The sequence below is a fragment of the Bos taurus genome, chromosome 14 (assembly GCF_002263795.3).
Source record: "Bos taurus isolate L1 Dominette 01449 registration number 42190680 breed Hereford chromosome 14, ARS-UCD2.0, whole genome shotgun sequence".
Lineage (NCBI taxonomy): Eukaryota > Metazoa > Chordata > Mammalia > Artiodactyla > Bovidae > Bos > Bos taurus.
In genome coordinates, this window is record NC_037341.1 from 33,448,800 (window position 1) to 33,468,599 (window position 19,800).

Genomic DNA, 19,800 nt, shown 5'->3' on the forward strand with positions numbered 1-19,800 from the left:
TCCCAGGCAAAAATACTGGAGTGGGTTGCCATTCCCTTCTCCAGGGATCCCTCTGACGCAGGGATCGAACCCAAGTCTCCTCCATTGCAGGCGGATTCTTTACCGCCTGAGCTAAGAGAAGCAAATGTTCTTGTCTGCCGTGTATGAAATTTGGCTCGCCATGATGGACTCAGGTTAAATTCATTTCTGTCTTCCTCATATGCCACTCTTACTGGCCTCGAATTAGAAATTCAAGGGCAGAGAACAAAGCAGCCAAGTTTGTTTTTTCCAGAAAAAAGACGGGTCTGGTGAAAACAGCCCTGACAGCTGTGCTCTGAGGCTTGGTGAGTTAAGGAAGGGCTTTTCCATGTTTCATTCAAGACTGTTTAGTCTGGATGCTGAGGATTTATGTATCAATTCTTGGCTCTGGTGTCACTGAGGTAGTTCTGATTTCCTGTGATTTCGTGGTCATCTGTATTCGCCTGCAGTGAAGGAAAGAACTAAGAGAGCAGGAGTCAACTTATTCCAGGGTCACTTGAAAGCTGGCCTTTTTTCATGCGCTCTTTTTAACGGTGTTGCCAGGGTTCTAAAAACAAAAGCAGCAGTCCTTAATCAGAAACACCTGATGTGGGTGTGTAACTGGCTCTCACGTTGGCTCTTGCAGAAGTGGCAGTGCGTCGAGGACACGTCTGGCAAGCTTCGAATTCACAAGTGCAAGGGCTCTGGTGACCTGCTCGCTGTCCGACAGAGCACGCGGCCCCTCTTTCGTGGCTTCCACGACAAGGACAAAGAGTGCACTTGTGGCGAGTCCGGGTATCGGGCCAGCAGGAGCCAGAGAAAGAATCAGAGGCAGTTCCTGCGGAACCAGGGGACCCCAAGTAAGCCATTGCCTGTGACCCTCTCGGTGGCAGGCTGAGGCTTTCAGGCTTGGCCGTTAGGAAGGCAAACAAGCCTTGATCCATCTACATGTTAAATATCACCAATGCATAGGTTTGGGGCTAAAAGCAAATAATGGTTCTGTTTAAAATATGAAGGCTGAGGTCATTTGAAATTTTGCTTTGTGAATATTAAGCTTAGAATGAAAATATACTCTGTAAAAGCGGCAGACACAAACATATGCATACTTAAAAAAGAAAATGAAAATCTGAAGTTTCAGCTAGAAGATGAGTTAACAGTATAAATTGCTAAAAAATATGTCATAAAATTATTTATGTATATGTGCATGTCCCTGATAACTCAGTTGGTAAAAATCCACCTGCAATGCAGGAGACCCTGGTTGGATTTCTGGGTCGGGAAAATCCTCTGGAGAAGGGATAGGCCACCCACTCCAGTATTCTTGAGCTTCCCTTGTGGCTCAGCTGGTAAAGAATCTGCCTGCAATGTGGGAGACCTGGGTTCAATCCCTAGGTTGGGAAGACGCCCTGGAGAAGGGAAGGGTTACCTACTCCAGTATTCTGGCCTGGAGAATTCCATGGAGTATGTAGTCCATAGGATCGCAAAGAGTCGGATATAACTGAGCAACTTTCACTTTCACTATAAAACATTAAATTTAACGTGGTACAATGGGAGGCATAGTTATTTTAATAGTTTGTTTTCCTGAGTGATGAGGATCCAGATATTCATTGCATTCTTCTGTTTTACATCTACAGCAGATCAGAACAACTGAATACTAAGAAAGAAAACATAGATTATATACTACTAGGAGTTTCTCAGACTTGTATACATTTTTTTCTGGAAATGATAATGTTATCTGGCTTTCTTTGTATACTGGAAGAAAAATTCAGGGCTTATGCATTTAACTAATAAGAGAAGCATGCATGCTTTTTTAAAAAAAAAGCTTGTCTGCTTTAGGACAATGTGTTTTTCTAATTCCTCTCATTGATTTGTAGGGTCTAACTAGTCGAATTCAGTATGAAAAGCACTGCCTAGCATTTTTATAAAAACTCTTATCAGGCAGCTAGCTATCAGATTCCTATGAAGCGGCACCTTCCATAAAAGAATGAGAGTTTAGTGCCATCTAGTGGCTAAGTACGAAAAGTGACATTTCCGTGATAATGCCTTTATGTACTTTTTTTGTTGTTGTTGTTGTTTTTGTTTTTTGCTAAATCTAATTTTATTTTGTTTTTAAACTTTACATAATTGTATTAGTTTTGCCAAATATCAAAATGAATCCGCCACAGGTATACATGTGTTCCCCATCCTGAACCCTCCTCCCTCCTCTCTCCCCATACCATCCCTCTGGGTCGTCCCAGTGCACCAGCCCCAAGCATCCAGTATCAGGCATCGAACCTGGACTGGCATCTCGTTTCATACATGATATTTTACATGTTTCAATGCCATTCTCCCAAATCTTCCCACCCTCTCCCTCTCCCATTTTGAAAAGCAAAATACATTAAATTCTGAACCAAGAAATCAAATCATAGACTAGAACAACGGGAGCCCTTAGAACAGACTTCTTAAACTCAGACTCCACAGGTGAACTGTATAGGATCATCAGTTCGGTTCAGTTGCTCAGTCGTGTTCAACTCTTTGCAACCCCATGAATTGCAGCATGCCAGGCCTCCCTGTCCATCACCAACTCTTGGATTTTACCCAAACTCATGTCCATCGAGTCAGTGATGTCATCTAGCCATCTCATCCTCTGTCGTCCCCTTCTCCTCCTGCCCCCAATCCCTCCCAACATCAGGGTCTTTTCCAATGAGTCAACTCTTTACATGAGATGGCCAAAGTATTGGAGTTTCAGCTTCAGCATCAGTCCTTCCAGTGAACACCCAGGACTGATCTCCTTTAGGATGGACTGGTTGGATCTCCTTGCAGTCCAAGGGACTCTCAAGAGTCTTCTCCAACAACACAGTTCAAATGCATCAATTCTTCGGTGCTCAGCTTTCTTCACAGTCCAACTCTCACATCCATACATGACCACTGAGCCCTCTAAAATTTTATCCAAAATTTTAAGTATATTCTTTGTGTATATATGCACGTTTCTGGATACAAAACTTTAAAGGAATCGATAATCCAAAAGGCTGAAAATCATTGACTTGGGAGATTTTCTTTCCTCCTGAAAGAAAATGCCAGGTTTAATAATTCACACCAAGATTTCTAATGGGAAAATGACAAAGGAGAGGACCCAGACCCTCACCCTTAACAGAAACCATCCCCAGTGTCCAGCTTGAAGGTGGAGGCAGCCTCTTCTCTCCCAAGAACTTCAGTGTTACTCCCCAGGCACTGACTGTAAAGCACACTGATTTTTCTGTGTTGAGCACAAGCCGGAGAAGTCTAGGGCCATTTTTTGCGAGCTGTGTGGGGAACAGGGGTTGGATGCTCCTCTTTTCCGTCACGGTGGAATTCATGAGCACTCTCAGTGAGCTACCTCAAAGAGGCATTCCATCTCAGAGCAGCAGAGAGCAAGATGGTTCTGATTCTGCAGCCTATGTGTGCCCTTTCTTCCTACTTTAGCAGCAGGGTCGACACATCAGAGCACTGAGTGCGCCCCCACAGAGCCTGAGTGCATCTGAGCGGCAGGAGCCCATGTTTGCACGTTAAAGCTCTTACCTAGCCCACAATGAGTTTTGACAGTGGTCTATGTTGACCAGAAACCATACTGGCCTCCCCCCAGCATTATTTCTCCATCTGCCAGGTCCATCTGCCATTAGTCCATTGGCTGATGAAAGTATTTGCAAAGTTCAATTTTTTTCTTAGAGCAATCTTTTATTATTTGTGCAAATAGAAGGTGTCTGGAACATTTGAAAGTGAAAGTGTTAGTCAGTCACGTCCAATTCTTTGCGACCCCATGGACTGTAGCCTGCCAGGCTCCTCTGTCCATGGAATTTCCCAGGCAAGAATAATGGAATGGGTTGCCATTCCCTTCCAGGTGATCATTCCAATGCAGGGATCAAACCCAGGTCTCCCATGTTGCAGGCAGATTCTTCATTATCTGAGCCATTTACCTTTTTGAAAAGGCAGCCCAGTCAAAAAGGGGCGACTTTGTCATCTTTAGAATCTGATAGTTTATAGTCCAAGCCCCCACAACTGTTGGCTGCATGACCTTGCAAAAGATGCATAGCATTCGAACCTCAGATTTCTCATCATAACATAGAGATGAGAACACCACATTCATGAGCCTGTTTTGACAATCTGATCGTGTTTTGTTTTAATGTGAGGATTTATTATCATAATACTTGTCTTTCATGATTGTGCATTAGAAATATGTACGTGGGAAATGGTCTTCCCTGGTGGCGCTAGTGGTAAAAACCTGCCTGCCATCGCAGGAGACATAAGAGACGTGGGTTCCATCCCTGGGTTGGGAAGATCCCCTGGAGAAGGAAATGGCAACCTCCTCCAATATTCTTGCCTGGAAAATCCCATGGACAGAGAAACCTGGTAGCTATAGTCCATGGGGTCACACATAGTTGAACACGACTAAATCGACTTAGCACACATGTGTGAAGGAAATAATACATAGCAAAAGCTTTATTAAATTATAGTCATTACTATTATTTATAGTTTTATCCAAACTGCCTTGTAGTTCACATTGAAAACAATGTTGGGTGGACCAAAAGTTCGTTTTCCATACCATCTTACAGATTTTCCATACCATCTTACAGAAAAATCCAAACAAATTTTTAGCCAACTCAATAGAAGTTCCCCTGGAGAAGGAAATGGCAACCCACTCCAGTATTCTTGCCTGGAGAATCCCATGGACAGAGGAGCCTGGTGGGCTATAATCCATGTGGTTGTAAAGAGTCAGACACAACTGAGTGACTAAGGCAGTAGAAGTTCACAGCCTACCTTAAGCAGAAAGTCTTAGAGATCACCTTGACCTACTACCTCACTTGAGGGATGAAGGGCCTAAGGTCCAGAAAAGCACACCACTCTGCGCTGTTCAAGCCTGGACCAGAGCCTGCCTCTTCCCGAATGAATTCCCTCGGGCCAGCTAGCAAGGCCGTGTGTGCTGCTCACCCCCCTCGAAATGCTCCCCAAGCCTGGCGATCATTTTCATCCCTCCTGAACTATACCCGGATGTTCGTGTTAATTTGTCTTCCCTTCTTTCCAGAGTACAAGCCCAGATTTGTCCATACCCGGCAGACACGTTCCTTGTCAGTCGAATTTGAAGGCGAAATATATGACATCAACCTGGAAGAAGAAGAACTGCAGGTCTTGCGGCCAAGAAACATTGCCAAGCGTCATGATGAAGGCCGCCAGGGGCCCGGAGGCCACCAGGCGACTGGCGATGGTGACGGGGACACAATGCTGGCGGACAGCGGCAATGTCGTGGGCCTGCCCACCACCGTCCGCGTGACGCACAAGTAAGAAGGCTCTGTGGTCACGGGGGTTGAGTTCAAAGCCATCCCTCCATATTGTCATGATTTTTCCCCATTGCAAAAAGTAATATCGCTCAGCAGGGCAGTGTCCGAGTGCTAGACCACGTGATAACTGAGGGTTAAGAATTAAGAGAGGGGCTTCCCAGGAGACTCAATGGTAAAGAATTCGCCTACAGTGCAGAAGATGAAGGAGATGCGAGTTCGATCCCTGGGTTGGGAAGATCCCCTGGAAGAGGAAATGGCAACCCACTCCAATAGTCTTGCCTGGAGAATCCCATGGACAGAGGAGCCTGGTGGGCTATCGTCCCTGGGGTCGCAGAGTCAGACACGACTGAGTGAGAAGCAACAGGAGTCCAGACTGTCATAGATTTGGACTGTTTTTGTTTTGGGTCGGTATCACGTGAGGGCTGATCAGCTGGGCCCTGAGACAGAGAGATGCTGTCACATCTTGACTTAGCAGGCATGGAGTTCTGCTCTGAAGCGGTTACCTTTGTGGGGTCTAGAAAACACGTACAAATCACTACCCGGACTGCAGAGGTGCCCCGTGCTGCCTGGTCACCGTGGCTCAGAGCAGTTTACCCTCAGGACTTCAGAGATGAAATACAGCCCAAGGGAGGGCTCTGGGTCCTAGAGAAGCTTCCAGAAAGATGGTGTAGATTGGGGATGGATGTGAGATCAGAAACACCTGACCTGTCCAGATCCCAGAGAATCACAGAGATGAGGTGGGGTGGGGGAGATGACTCCTCCTCGGCTTTGACCGACTGCCCTGTTCATCTTTCTAAAATCTGTGTGCTCTCTTGATAGAGAAGTCTTTTCTTTCCAAATGCATTAGCAGTATCTTTGTTTTCTTTTCATTTCATCTTTAGGGAGGCAGGGTGCCATGAGGACTGCCAGGACTTTTATCTTTCGGACAAGGGTCTCTAGGCTCCTGTGATGGTTACGGTTGGATACTGAAAGATTTAGACCCAGCTTGGTTTCTCTTTCAGTGTTGATACCCCCGACCCCATCTCACCTGCTGTCCATCCCTGGGGCTGCTTCTTACTTCACATTGAAAGAGGCCCCTCAGTCAGGCTCTTTATAACAAAATGGGCTGGATTAATAAACCCCTTCTAACTCTGTATTTCTTCAAGTCAGTCACTTCCATTATGGCTGTGAGAACCTCATTCTTTTCGTACAGTATTTGGTGGGGCTTTCAGAAATGGAGTTTGGGGTGATGCTTAAATATTTCCTCTCACTTTGTGATGATGTCTCTCTGACACCATCCTTTGACCTTGCCAGTTGCCAGGAAATATTCCCACTTATCCTTGTTTATGGCTCAGCTCCAAATTAATGCTAACATCCAAGTTAAGCATTTAGATAATGAAGTTCCCTCTGCTATTCCTAATGTTTTTTTTTTAAACTACTTGCCTTTTTTTAAGTGTTTTCCAAAGAGCCTCGGAACCAGCATTAGGTGCATTTTTAAAATTTATTTGTGTTTTACTTTTTGGCAACGTGGCATATGGGATCTTAGTTCCCCGACCAGGGATCAGACCTCTACCCTCTGCATTGGGAATGCAGAATCTTAACCACTGGACCACCAGGGAAGTCCCTCTAATGTTTTATGATACTAGACTAGAAACCTATTTCTAATGTAGCTTGTTTTTGCAGGTGCTTTATTCTTCCAAATGATACAATCCATTGTGAGAGAGAACTTTATCAATCAGCCAGAGCCTGGAAGGACCACAAGGCCTTCATTGATAAAGAGGTGAGCTGAAGCCACGTGATTGGCAGGTGTATTCCAGTTGCAAACTCTGCTCGCCAGCCCTGCTGTGTACGCGCATCCTTTTTTATAATTAGGTGGAAAATAGAAGAACAAGGTGCTTCTCTTTCTCCAGTGATACAGTGATAGTCCTGACGGAAAGCAAAATAGACAGTGAGAAAAGCCTGACCTCTTGAAATCTCTGTGAGCAGAATGATTCGATTATGAAAGAGCCAGCTATTAATGCTTATTATAACACATTGGACGGTATAGAGAGGTAGACCTAGTCTGTGCTCAGCTTGTTTCCAAACTGTTGTCTCAGATGAATAGCTATAATTATGGATCACGGAAAACGGGGCGGAAAGAAAGTTACCTCGTATAGAAGATCTTGACCGTATGATGTCATTGTTGGTGTGTGTGTTTTCCAGATTGAAGCTTTGCAAGATAAAATTAAGAATTTGAGAGAAGTGAGAGGGCATCTGAAGAGAAGGAAGCCTGAGGAGTGTGGCTGCAGTAAACAGAGGTGTGTGTGCGTGTCCCACCACAGAATCATCTTCAAAACACAAGCTGCAGTGACACGCACAGGGCTCGCCTCTGTTTCACCAATAGAAAGTTTAATAAATGGAATTCCCTAATGCATATTATAACAATCTAAACCATTTCAGTCAAATTAAATATGTCATAAACCCAAGCAGAAGGTTAAAAAAAAAGTCCCGTTAAGACTGTTACATATAACAAAGTAACCGCCTACCTTCCATTCTGCTTCCATTTTATAAATGAACTATTTGATGAAATGCATGATTAGCAAACTCACTTTTTTTTTTAATTTTATTTTATTTTTAAACTTTACAATATTGTATTAGTGTTGCCAAATATCGAAATGAATCCACCACAGGTATACCTGTGTTCCCCATCCTGAACCCTCCTCCCTCCTCCCTCCCCATACCCTCACTCTGGGTCGTCCCAGTGCACCAGCCCCAAGCATCCAGTATCGTGCATCGAACCTGGACTGGCAACTCGTTTCATACATGATATTATACATGTTTCAATGCCATTCTCCCAAATCTCCCCACCCTCTCCCTCTCTCACAGAGTCCATAAGACTGTTCTATACATCAGTGTCTCTTTTGCTGTCTCGTACACAGGGTTATTGTTACCATCTTTCTAAATTCCATATATATGCGTTAGTATACCGTATTGGTGTTTTTCTTTCTGGCTTACTTCACTCTGTATAATAGGTTCCAGTTTCATCCATCTCATTAGAACTGATTCAAATGTATTCTTTTCAATGGCTGAGTAATACTCCATTGTGTATATGTACCACAGCTTTCTTATCCATTCATCTGCTGATGGGCATCTAGGTTGCTTCCATGTCCTGGCTATTATAAACAGTGCTGCGATGAACATTGGGGTACACGTGTCTCTTTCCCTTCTGGTTTCCTCAGTGTGTATGCCCAGCAGTGGGATTGCTGGATCATAAGGCAGTTCTATTTCCAGTTTTTTAAGGAATCTCCACACTGTTTTCCATAGTGGCTGTACTAGTTTGCATTCCCACCAACAGTGTAAGAGAGTTCCCTTTTCTCCACACCCTCTCCAGCATTTATTGCTTGTAGACTTATGGATCGCAGCCATTCTGACTGGCGTGAAATGGTACCTCATAGTGGTTTTGATTTGCATTTCTCTGATAATGAGTGATGTTGAGCATCTTTTCATGTGTTTGTTAGCCATCTGTATGTCTTCTTTGGAGAAATGTCTATTTAGTTCTTTGGCCCATTTTTTGATTGGGTCATTTATTTTTCTGGAGTTGAGCTATAGGAGTTCCTTGTATATTTTTGAGATTAGTTGTTTGTCAGTTGCTTCATTTGCTATTATTTTCTCCCATTCTGAAGGCTGCCTTTTCACCTTGCTAATAGTTTCCTTTGTTGTGCAGAAGCTTTTAAGTTTAATTAGGTCCCATTTGTTTATTTTTGCTTTTATTTCCAATATTCTGGGAGGTGGATCATAGAGGATCCTGCTGTGATGTATGTCGGAGAGTGTTTTGCCTATGTTCTCCTCTAGGAGTTTTATAGTTTCTGGTCTTACATTGAGATCTTTAATCCATTTTGAGAGCAAACTCACTTTTTAACCTTCTTGCCTGCAGCTATTACAACAAAGAGAAAGGCGTGAAAAAGCAAGAGAAATTAAAGAGCCACCTTCACCCATTCAAGTGAGTAACCATTTGCTACATTTCCTGGGAGTGAAGGGACTGTTTGCTGGGCGTTTCTGAAAGGGGACTGGAACTCTGTTCCAAGTGATGCGGCTTGAGAAAAGTAGATGCAGCTGGGAGGGTATTAGCTCAAGAAGTTGAAAACAAGCCCACATCTTGCCAAGGGACAGAGGCAATCCTTGCTTCTGGAATCCCATGAGGGGGCATCACATGGGGCTGTAATCTAATTCCACGTGTTCCCTCTGACAATACACTGTGTTCCCTCTGACGATACACTGGCTGGTAACTGGCTTGTCCTCCATGCACTGCTTTCTGTGGGCAGTGATCACGACACATGGACTCACTGAATTAGGTCCCTGTGTTCTGTAGAGCAGCCTGCAATCATGTTGAATTCTGAAAGCTGGAAGAAATCGACATCTTTTTAAAATAATAGTAAAATTAGCATATAAGAGGAATTTAATATTTGAGCCTCAACAAAATTTGAGCCCTTCATGGAAAAATTGAAAAAGTAAAAACACTTTTTAAAAAAATTCTTTCCAAGCCTGTTTTGTAGGATTTGTCAGTAGAATTCTAGAAACTTAATTCAAGTTATCTAATCCAACCAATCATTGATTTCATGGCTGATAGATACTGAGCTGCCAGGAGGTTGAGCCACTTGTCCAAAGGGCAAGGCTACTGGAATCTTCTGATTCACATTGACATTTACTTCCATCAATGTTTGCATTCAGTAAGGAAGAAAATATTGATCCTGTTGAGATAGTAAAATGCTAAGGGTGTTGTCACTTAATGAGTTTGTCTTCAATATCACTGATTATATTCCATGCTTTGAGGCCCTCTGAAAACTTAAACTGAAAGTCGCTCAGTTGTGTCTGACTCTTTGCGACCTCATGGACTGTAATCCACCAGGCTCCTCTATCCTCTATCCAGGCAAGAATACTGGAGTGGGTTGCCATTCCCTTCTCCAGGGGATCTTCCCGACCCAGGGATCAAACCCAGGTCTGCCACATCACAAGAGGATTTTTTTACCATCTGAGCCACCAGAGAAGCCCTGAAAACTTAAGGCCATCTATTATTGTGTGTCTGTTATCTTATGCCTGAATATGTGTGTGAGACTCATAGCAACCTGTTCTTACTTGAGAAAGTGCTTTCTGATCATTTAAACGTCCCTTCTGTTGAAATAGAGAAGCTGCTCAGGAAGTAGACAGCAAACTGCAGCTTTACAAGGAGAACCGCAGGAGGAAGAAAGAGAGGAAGGAGAAGAGGAGGCAGCGCAAGGGCGAGGAGTGCAGCCTCCCCGGCCTCACCTGCTTCACACACGACAACAGCCACTGGCAGACGGCCCCGTTCTGGAACCGTGAGTCGTTCCATCTAAGTGCTCCTTCCTGCACTTCCCTGCTGGTCCAGTGGTTAAGACGCTGCCCTTCCAATGCAGGGGCGCCAGGGTTCGATCCCTAGTCAGGAAACTAAGATCCCACACGCTGCGCATGCATGCATGCATGCTAAGTCATTTCAGTCATGTCTGACTCCTTGTGACCCTATGGACTGTAGCCCTCCAGGCTCCTCTGTCCATGGGATTCTCCAGGCAAGAATACTAGAGTGGACGGCCATCCCCTCCTCCAGGGGATCTTCTCAACCCAGGGATCGAACTTGCGTCTCTTATGTCTTCTGCATTGGCAGCCGGGTTCTTTACGACTAGTGCCGCCTGGGAAGCCCACAGGCTGCCCAGTGCTGACAAAAAAAAAAGAAAAATGCTACTTCCTGCCACCATGTGGACAGCCAGCAGCTCACCCAGTTACTTAGATGAAGGAATTCAGCAGCTGGAATCCAGGAATCTAGAAAGATTCTAGATTAAAGTATCATATCATTTTTCTATACCGACAACTAGGATCATTTTTGCCTCTAAATTACTTTTTTTCTTTAGAAATTTTTATTTTGGTCTTTTGTTTGAAAATGCCACGCTCTCCATGGGTTTTTCTCCCAATAATATTTCACAAGGTCCCCAGCCCTTGACGGATTTCTGGCCCAGCAAGACTGCTCCATCACTAAGTAACTGAATAAATGGATGAACACTTTTACCCCAAATATGCTTCGTTTCTGCTTTCTTCAAGAACACATTCTGCATATCACAAAAGGAAGTAAAACTCCTTGAATGTAGGGACTCTGTCGGATTTATTCTCAGTCCCCTTCAATAATACCAGCTTCTCGCATGAAGGCCAGCCAGCCCACAGAGTAGCTAAAACACCAGATCTTCTAGTTGAAAGGATCGCAGTAGGCCTCCCAGGTCAGTGCTTCGCAAACTGAATTTGGAGACTTCAAGGAACCCACAGACCATTCTTAGGGAGACCGAGGGCCTATCTTCTGACCATTTTTGTTCTCTTTCTGTTTTCATGCATCTTGATTTCAGTGTCTCTGTTTGCACTTAGGTTTACATGGGCTTACCAGGTGGCTTAGTGGTAGAGAATCCACCTGCAGTACAGGAGGTGCAGTATACTTGGGTTTGATCCCTGGGTCAGGAAGATCCACTGGAGTAGGAAATGGCAACCCACTCCAGTATTCTTGCCCGGGAAATCCACGGACATAGGAGTTTGCTGGGCTACAGTCCAGGGTCGTAAAGAGTCAGACATGACTGAGCACGCATGCACAACGACTTAAAAAACAGAAGCAGACTCACAGAACTTAAAGAATGAACTTATAGTTGCCAGCGGGGAAGGATGGGGGGCGTTAGGGAGTTTGGGGTGGACATGTACACACAGTAGCAGCTTTAATCTGACAGCTCTTTCATATATGTTCTACAAGTTAACCAGTGAACCTCTGCATGGTACAAGAAATGTTCATGGTAACAGTCCATCTCATGTTCAAGTCTTGTGGAGAGTCTGTGACATCACAAATTTCGACATCCTTAAACCCTCTGAGCTGGATTCAGGCCTTCTCCAAGCCCATCTACACTGCAGAATCCCCTCTGTTTCCAGGGCCCATTTGTAACACTCGACCATCTGACATTCAAAACAAGCTAAGGCCCTGCGTCCATCTTTTTATTAAGCAACCTTTTTTTTTTTTTTTCATTTTTATAAAAAATGACAACAACCATAAATAGGAGTTCTGATACTTTCCTTCCTTCTCTCCACTCATCACCCGGTTTTAGAGATCAATACCCAGCAGAACTTAGGGGACAGCAGACGAACAGGCCTGAAACTTCACCTTCATGAGTCGCCACTGTTTTTTTCCATCTTCATCTAATCTCACAGCAAATTTGTATAGAGAAGGGGAAGGAAATAGAGTACTTTTAATGTCCACCCACACAGTGTTTGCAAGAGAGAAAATATGAACTTAAAAATGTGAAGACAAGAAAAGGTTGAAATAGCTAGGCTGCCACCTTGTCTCACTGTCTTCCCTTTATTTTCTTTCTTACCAACAGTGGGATCCTTCTGTGCTTGCACGAGCTCTAACAATAACACCTACTGGTGTTTGCGGACAGTTAATGAGACGCATAATTTTCTATTCTGCGAGTTTGCCACTGGCTTTTTGGAGTATTTTGATATGAATACAGATCCTTATCAGGTAAGTCCCTATGTTCTCATTTTGTGAAGCTATTGAAAATGGAATAAGGAGAACGTGAGCTTAAAGCTGTCGTCCTGGCCTCTTCGTCCACAGCTCACAAACACGGTGCACACAGTCGAACGGGGCGTTTTGAATCAGCTACACCTGCAGCTGATGGAGCTCAGGAGCTGCCAAGGGTATAAGCAGTGCAACCCAAGACCCAAGGGCCTTGAAGTTGGTAAGGAGAAAAAAAGAATTTTTTTCTTCCTATAGCACCTGGAAAATTCTTTCTGTGGTCAAGTTTTCTGCCTTTGAAACATATAGCTGGGGAGAGAAGATGTGAAAGCGTATCTTTTGGGACCCTTACAGGGGAAACTCTCCAGGCAGTTCCAAACATACTTTGTTCAATAAATTTAGCTCTGGGTGCACTAATGAAAAATTTAATACCCCTAAAGATTTGGTGGGCATTTCATTCCATCTCTCCCAAAGATGCATTCTCTCAGTAAACCTCAATATCTGATGAAAGCATCCATTGGAAGATGGGATGAAAGCCCCAGGGGTTTATTTGTTATTGCTGTCAACAGTCATAAGAGATACTCTAGGTCAACTGGGAAATCCTTTTTTTTTTTATTAAAGAGAATTAGAATGGAAAAACACAATGCCCTATTTCTGCCTTTCAGAGTTTGAAACTTACCCAGTTGGATACCTGCCCATGACATACTGAATTAGATTTCTTTTGCCAGTATTTCCTGTCTGAAACTAGAGATGTTTGAGCAGGATGTTGTTTTGAGATCTGAAAGTTTAAGAGGGCTGACATGGAATCAGCCTGAAGTTCTCTCCCTGGTCTGCAGTGCTAAACTCACTCATTTCTCCTTTGGCTCCTGGAGAGTAGTTCTTTCCAGTGTCTGCCCCAGCTCTTTCCTGGTTAATGAGAATACTGATTTTCTCATAATTCCTATAGAAATGTAAATATCAGCTGTCCATAGAAGGAAGGAGAAAGTGCTGGAGCTGGCCAAGGGCATAACATGTCAACCCCAAAAGGGCCAAGAGTTTGACCCATAGGCATGTGCTATGTGCTGCTACTGCTACTGCTAAGTCACTTCAGTCGTGTCCAACTCTGTGTGACCCCATAGACGTCAGCCCACCAGGCTTTCCTGCCCCTGGGACTCTCCAGGCAAGAACACTGGAGTGGGTCACCATTTCCTTCTCCAATGCATGAGAGTGAAAAAGTGAAAGTGAAGTCACTCAGTCGTGTCCGACTCTTAGCGACCCCGTGGACTGCAGCCCACCAGGCTCCTCCTCCAGGCAAGAGTACTGGAGTGCGGTGCCATTGCCTTCTCCGTGCTATGTGCTAAGTCACCTCAGTTGTGTCTGACTCTTTGAGAGCCCATGGGCTATAGCTCGCCAGGCTTCTCTGTCCATGGGATTCTCCAGGCAAGAATACTGAAGTGGGTTACCATGCCCTTCTCCAGGGAATCTTCCTGACCCAGGGGTTGAACCTGTGTCTCTTAACATCTCCTGCATTGGCAGGGGACTTCTTTACCACTAGTGCCACCTGGGAAGCCTGGATCCATAGGCAGTGGGGAGCAATCTGCAAGACTCCTCTGTTGGCAGCTGGGTTTTCTCAGTGCCCTTAAGGGCCTCTGTCTCTGTGGGTCCCCTGTAAGCTGGCATCAGCAGCATCACCAGTAATAAAAGCAGACAGCTCCCTGGGCCATGTGAGTGATGGGGATGAGAAGCCAGGATGCATCCTGAAATGGCAGCATCGTCACCAGTCACTTCCACCAGTATTGGGTCCCGGAGGCTTTCAAACTGCAAGTTGCAGCTTGAAAATTCTACATCCCGTGGGCGGTCCCATCACCGCTGTCAGTCCCCACCCCTCCATTCATGCCTTGGTGGAATTCATCACCAGCCAGGAGAGTCCAGATTTTTGGTCAGTAGCTCCACTCAACTTAAATCTTTTCAGATATCTGGTGTATCTGACCTTTTCCTCAAATCCTGAAGGGAAAAAAAAAAAAAACCCTACAGCCTGGAAACTGGAACAACCATTAGAGGCACTAGAAATATGACACCCAGATATCTCTTCCCCGAAGCTCATAGCAGTCTTATTGGTGATGACATGGCCGCTCCACTTAGTGAAACCTGATCAAGCCTCTGAATGGTGAGTGACGTGCCAGGTGGAGCCTGTTTTTGCTGTTACACTTCAAGCAGTCCACTTCTAGACGATTCCTAAGAGAGATGATTGTCGGCCCTTTCTTCCAAGGGTTCGGTCTAAAGTCACCAAAAGTTAACTATTCCTGAGACTTACTTGAACTCTGGGAAGTACCGTCTTATTACTTTGAAATGGACTCTCCTATCTCACCCCCACCTATTTTTCATGTAAACTCCAATATGTTTTATTTTAAACCCTTTTTTTATTTATAGCTTTCCATCCTCATTTTGAACCTAACAGAAAAGCTCTGTTGGACTCTGGCGCTGTCTGTATTTCACACGATATGTTTCTTTCTAGGATTTAGAGGTTGTGCATGAAGCAGGACAGAGGGGGTGGTTTTTATGAGTTCTAAAGCTAACATAAATTACTCTTATATTTTCCTACATCAGGAAATAAAGATGGAGGAAGCTATGACCTGCACAGGTATTCAGACTTTTTTATTCTCCCTGGCAGCTTCTTTCCCAATAATTGCATGATCGAGCCATTTTAACTCATTTCCGCCCCTCACCTTGTCGCTCAGAGCGTAGCTTGGGGTGCATGCATGTTCTAACAGCTCTCTCCACCGTCTTGTGTCATCGGGAACAGATCTGTCATTTTTGTTTGAAATCAACTCACTGTCACAACCAGATGTGTCTCAGAGCCTTTACTGACTCGTGCTTGTGTGCTTGTTGGATGGTGCTTGGCAGCATGGAATGACGGGAAGGGGGAGAACACAGAATGACCTTCGGGAGCCCTGGGAAAAAGCAGGGAGAATTATTTTCCTGATGGTTCTTACACGTCGACTTGCTGGAGAGGTGTCATGGCAACGAGTTAGAGATTTCATGAAATGTGACGTCAGTATCACAAAAGGGATCATGGGAATGTAAAGAGCGTGGTAGAGCTGACGTTGAAGGAAAGACAAGGCGCTTCCTTGTTCACGTCCTTAATTAGCTGCGGTGATAAAAGCAGCCACGCTGGGGCTCAGAAGCTCTGTAGGGTGGTGGTGTGTGAAGGGGGAAAATGGGGGTCAGCAAACCTAGAGTCGAGACGCACAGGAAGGTCTCAGCACATCATGGAGACAATAGTGCCTGACACACAAAAGCTTGAAGACCAGCCCTGGGACCAGCCTTCTTACTTCACTCTAGCCTCGCCCCCGCCCCCAAATAGCCCCCCGCCTCCCTGAACTCTGGGGTCGGGGAGGAGGACCCCAAACACCTAGTGACGGGGTCAGCCCTTGCTCATGACCTTCTACTCCCTGCTGAGACCTCAGGCAGGTCTGTCAGAAGCATGCCGTGTGGGGCAGGAGGGACCTGTCCCTACTACCTTACTGAGGGGAAACTGAGGCACCGCCTCAGTTCATGAATCCTCTTGGGACAAATGATTCCATCAAAGGAACATGGACTTCGTTGGTGTCACCTGTTTTGATATTGTCCTAGAGAAACCGAAGAATATTGCCCTTCCAGGATGTGCTGGTGGCCCCACCCTCCCTCAAGCCTTCTGAGCTCTGGTCTCAGATTCCGTTTTTTTTCTTTTAGCACAGGCAAGCCACACATATATTGTGCTTGCTTGTGCTTGTACTCAGTCGTGTCCGACTCTTTGCAACCCTGTGCACTGTAGCCCGCCAGGCTCCTCTTTCCATGGGATTCTCCAGGCAAGAATCCTGGGGTGGGTTGCCATTCCCTTCTCTAGGGTATCTTCCTGACCCAGGCTTCCAACCCAGGTCTCCTGCATTGTAGGCAGATTCTTTACCATCTGGGAAGCTGTCAGATCCCTTCTTTTAAAGGTCAGTTTATTGGTGCCAGGAGAAGCTGGGTGGTGGTGGGGAAGGTGTAAGCATCAAACAAGACAAAGGAACTTGGACTTTTGAGGATCCGTGATAACCATCTCTTTCTGTCTTCTCTCTTCCCTCTTGTCTTTTTTCTTCCCTTTCCTCACTCTGCTCCCAAACCCACCCTGGGTCCCCTCCCCCAGCATGCATAAGACAGAACAGAAAACCCTGCTCCTAAGCTGGTCTCCCCCCGGGCCATGTGCCCGTGAGGTAATACTGTCTCACACACTGGGACTCATCTGCCTGCCTCCCGGGGGCCCCTTTAAGACATTTCTCAAACAGGGCATTTTAAGCGGAGCTCACACTGGACATTGACTTTACAGTTATTTTATGAGGCACTCGATTCTACAGCCAAGGGATATTCCGTCTGGCCCTCTTTTATGTCTCTCATGACAGAGGTAAAAGATCAAGACATAAGTCTGGTTGGAGCTGAGGAAGAGTTCTTCTTCACAAGCTATCCCCCGATAGCTCTGAGATGAAGAATGTCATCTCCATTCCAGTCATGATTAAAGGGATTTGGGCTTCCCAGGCCTGCAGTGCAGGAGACTCAGGGTTTGATTCCTGAGTCAGAAAGATCCCCTAGAGGAGGGCACGACAATCCACTCCAGTATTCTTACCTGGAGAATCCCATGGACAGAGGAGCCTGGCAGGCTGCAGCCCCTAGGGTCACAAAGAGTCAGATGCAGCTGAAGCAACTTAGCGTGCACATCTGGGACTCCCCCTGCCCTGATCACCGTAACCACCACCACTGCTGCTGCTGCTAAGTCGCTTCAGTCGTGTCCGACTCTGTGCGACCCCATAGACGGCAGCACACCAGACTCCCTGTCCCTGGGATTCTCCAGGCAAGAACACTGGAGTGGGTTGCCATTTCCTTCTCCAATGCATGAAACTGAAAAGTGAAAGTGAAGTCGCTCAGTCGTGTCCGACTCTTAGTGACCCCATGGACTGCAGCCCACCAGGCTCCTCCGTCCATGGGATTTTCTAGGCAAGAGTACTGGAGTGGGGTGCCATTGCCTTCACCACCACCACTAAACGGAGCCAAATCCCTCGTTTCTGGGGTCATTTTGGCACGCCCTTGGTGACTTTGGTTGTTGATGTCATCCCTTCCCTGGTAACGTGGCATGAAACTGTGTGCGTGCTGACCTCGTGTTACCTGTTGCTTTTTCTTTTCCTTCTAAATTCTTTACAAATGGACAAATTTAAGGATCCTCTTTAACTCAAAATGACTGGTTTTTCAGACTCTACCACTTCATAATCCATGGTGCAAACTACCTTTCAGCTGCTGTCCTCACGATAGGCAGGAGATGATGAAACAGGAAAGCATCAACCTGTCACACCTGTGCTCTCACTGGACACTTCCGGGCAGTGTTTGATGTAGCCTTCCCTGTTCATTGTATTCTGTTGGATTGACAGGCAGCAATGTGGAAAAGTCAGAAAAACCACTGTCCCAGTGTACCCATGCTTAGTCCTCCCAGGATTTCGGAAGCTTCGATCCTTTAATATATATATATATATATATATTTTTTTTTAAGAAAATTAATTAGGTGACTTCCCTGGCAGTCCAGTGGTTAAGACACTGAGCTTCCAATGCAGTGGGCAGAGGTTCCGTCCCTCGTCAGGGAACTAAGATCCCACATTCCAAGCAGTGCCACCAAAAACTAGAAAGAAAGAAAAAAGAGAAAACTAATTAAAGTGTGTTTTCAGTCATGAAATTTGATTACAAAAGCCTTTGATAAAATGATAACAAACACACGTGAAGAATTTGGAACTTGAAAATTCAGCAGAGGATATTAGAAGATGTATCTTGTATAAGACTGACTACAGAAGAGTTTTTAAACTGCCTTCAATTTTGTGGGTTAATCCTTAGACATATTTAGAAGGTCTTTAAAAAGTCTGCTCCCTAGTTCAATTTCTTTTTTATTGTTGTTCTTTTTGGCGTGGTAGTTGCATAAAGCAGGGGCAGCTGAAATGCTTTGCTTATTCACTTTCCGGTTAGGACAAGCTCAGGGTAAGGATACAGTTCAGTAAAGTGGCCGCCATGACTCAGGAAATAATTGTTGGCTTGAGTTGAAAGTAATAATTTCTGTGTTGCAAAATAGAATAGGATCCACAGGTTAATGGGGTGTTTATTTTTCTCGTTGTCTGAAAACTGACGCTGCTGACCTTTGATGAGCTTCTCCGGCAGTCATGGTGTGTGTCCATGGCTGCGTGGGCCAGACGGTCAGTTCTTGGCAGCCTGACGCTGGCACAGCTGCTTCCTGACCCTTCTGTCCATGCCCTGCAGGCCCGCAGGCCACACTGTGCCCACCCTCAGCAACCATACCTCCTGTTCACATTGCTTTTGCTTTTCTCTTTTTACATGTAAAGTTGACTTTTTCATTTTCTTGAAGTATAGTTGGTTTACAATGTTGTATTAGTTTCTGGTGTACAGCAAAGCAATTCAGTTTTATACATATATCTCGGAGAAGGAAATGGTACCCACTCCGGGAAAATCCCGTGGACAGAGGAGCCTGACAGGCTGCAGTCCATGGGGTCACCAAGAGTTGGACACAACTGAGCACACCTCTATGCTATATGCTAGGCTTCATGTCACATCAATTCTTTTTCAGATTATTTCCTATTATAGGTTATTATAAGATATTGACTATAGTTCCCTGTGCTAGACAGTAGGACTTTGTTGTTTATCTGTATTATATTATATTATATGCTGCTGCTGCTAAGTCGCTTCAGTCGTGTCCAACTCTGTGCGACCCCATAGATGGCAGCCCACCAGGCTCCCCCGTCCCTGGGATTCTCCAGGCAAGGACACTGGAGTTTGTTGCCATTATATTATACAGATATCTGTTAATCCCGTACTCCTAATTTATCCTCCCCTTTCTCCTTCCTCTTTGGTAACCATAACTTTGTTTTCTATGTCTGTGAGTCTGTTTCTGTTTTGTAAATAAGTTTATTGTTGTTAGATTCCACGTATAAGTGATATCCCTAACCCTAACCCTTTTTT

General features: G+C 45.1%; 1 protein-coding gene across 8 annotated transcripts in view; it reads left to right on the forward strand.

Moving 5' to 3' along the window:
- The window catches only part of SULF1 (sulfatase 1), a 199,113-nt gene that overhangs the window by 171,269 nt on the left and 8,044 nt on the right, over window positions 1–19,800 (forward strand). For 4 of the 8 annotated variants that reach the window (XM_059874425.1, XM_025001831.2, XM_025001832.2 and 1 more), the window contains 8 exons: window positions 644–857; window positions 5,033–5,285; window positions 6,948–7,044; window positions 7,467–7,561; window positions 9,178–9,243; window positions 10,425–10,597; window positions 12,659–12,801; window positions 12,895–13,018. In XM_059874425.1, the coding sequence (XP_059730408.1) occupies window positions 644–857; window positions 5,033–5,285; window positions 6,948–7,044; window positions 7,467–7,561; window positions 9,178–9,243; window positions 10,425–10,597; window positions 12,659–12,801; window positions 12,895–13,018 (1,165 nt within the window). Of the gene's footprint in view, window positions 1–643; window positions 858–5,032; window positions 5,286–6,947; window positions 7,045–7,466; window positions 7,562–9,177; window positions 9,244–10,424; window positions 10,598–12,658; window positions 12,802–12,894; window positions 13,019–15,381; window positions 18,317–19,800 lie in introns of those variants that run through there. The other 4 variants (XM_025001836.2, XM_025001837.2, XM_059874427.1 and 1 more) reach the window with 2 other exon arrangements.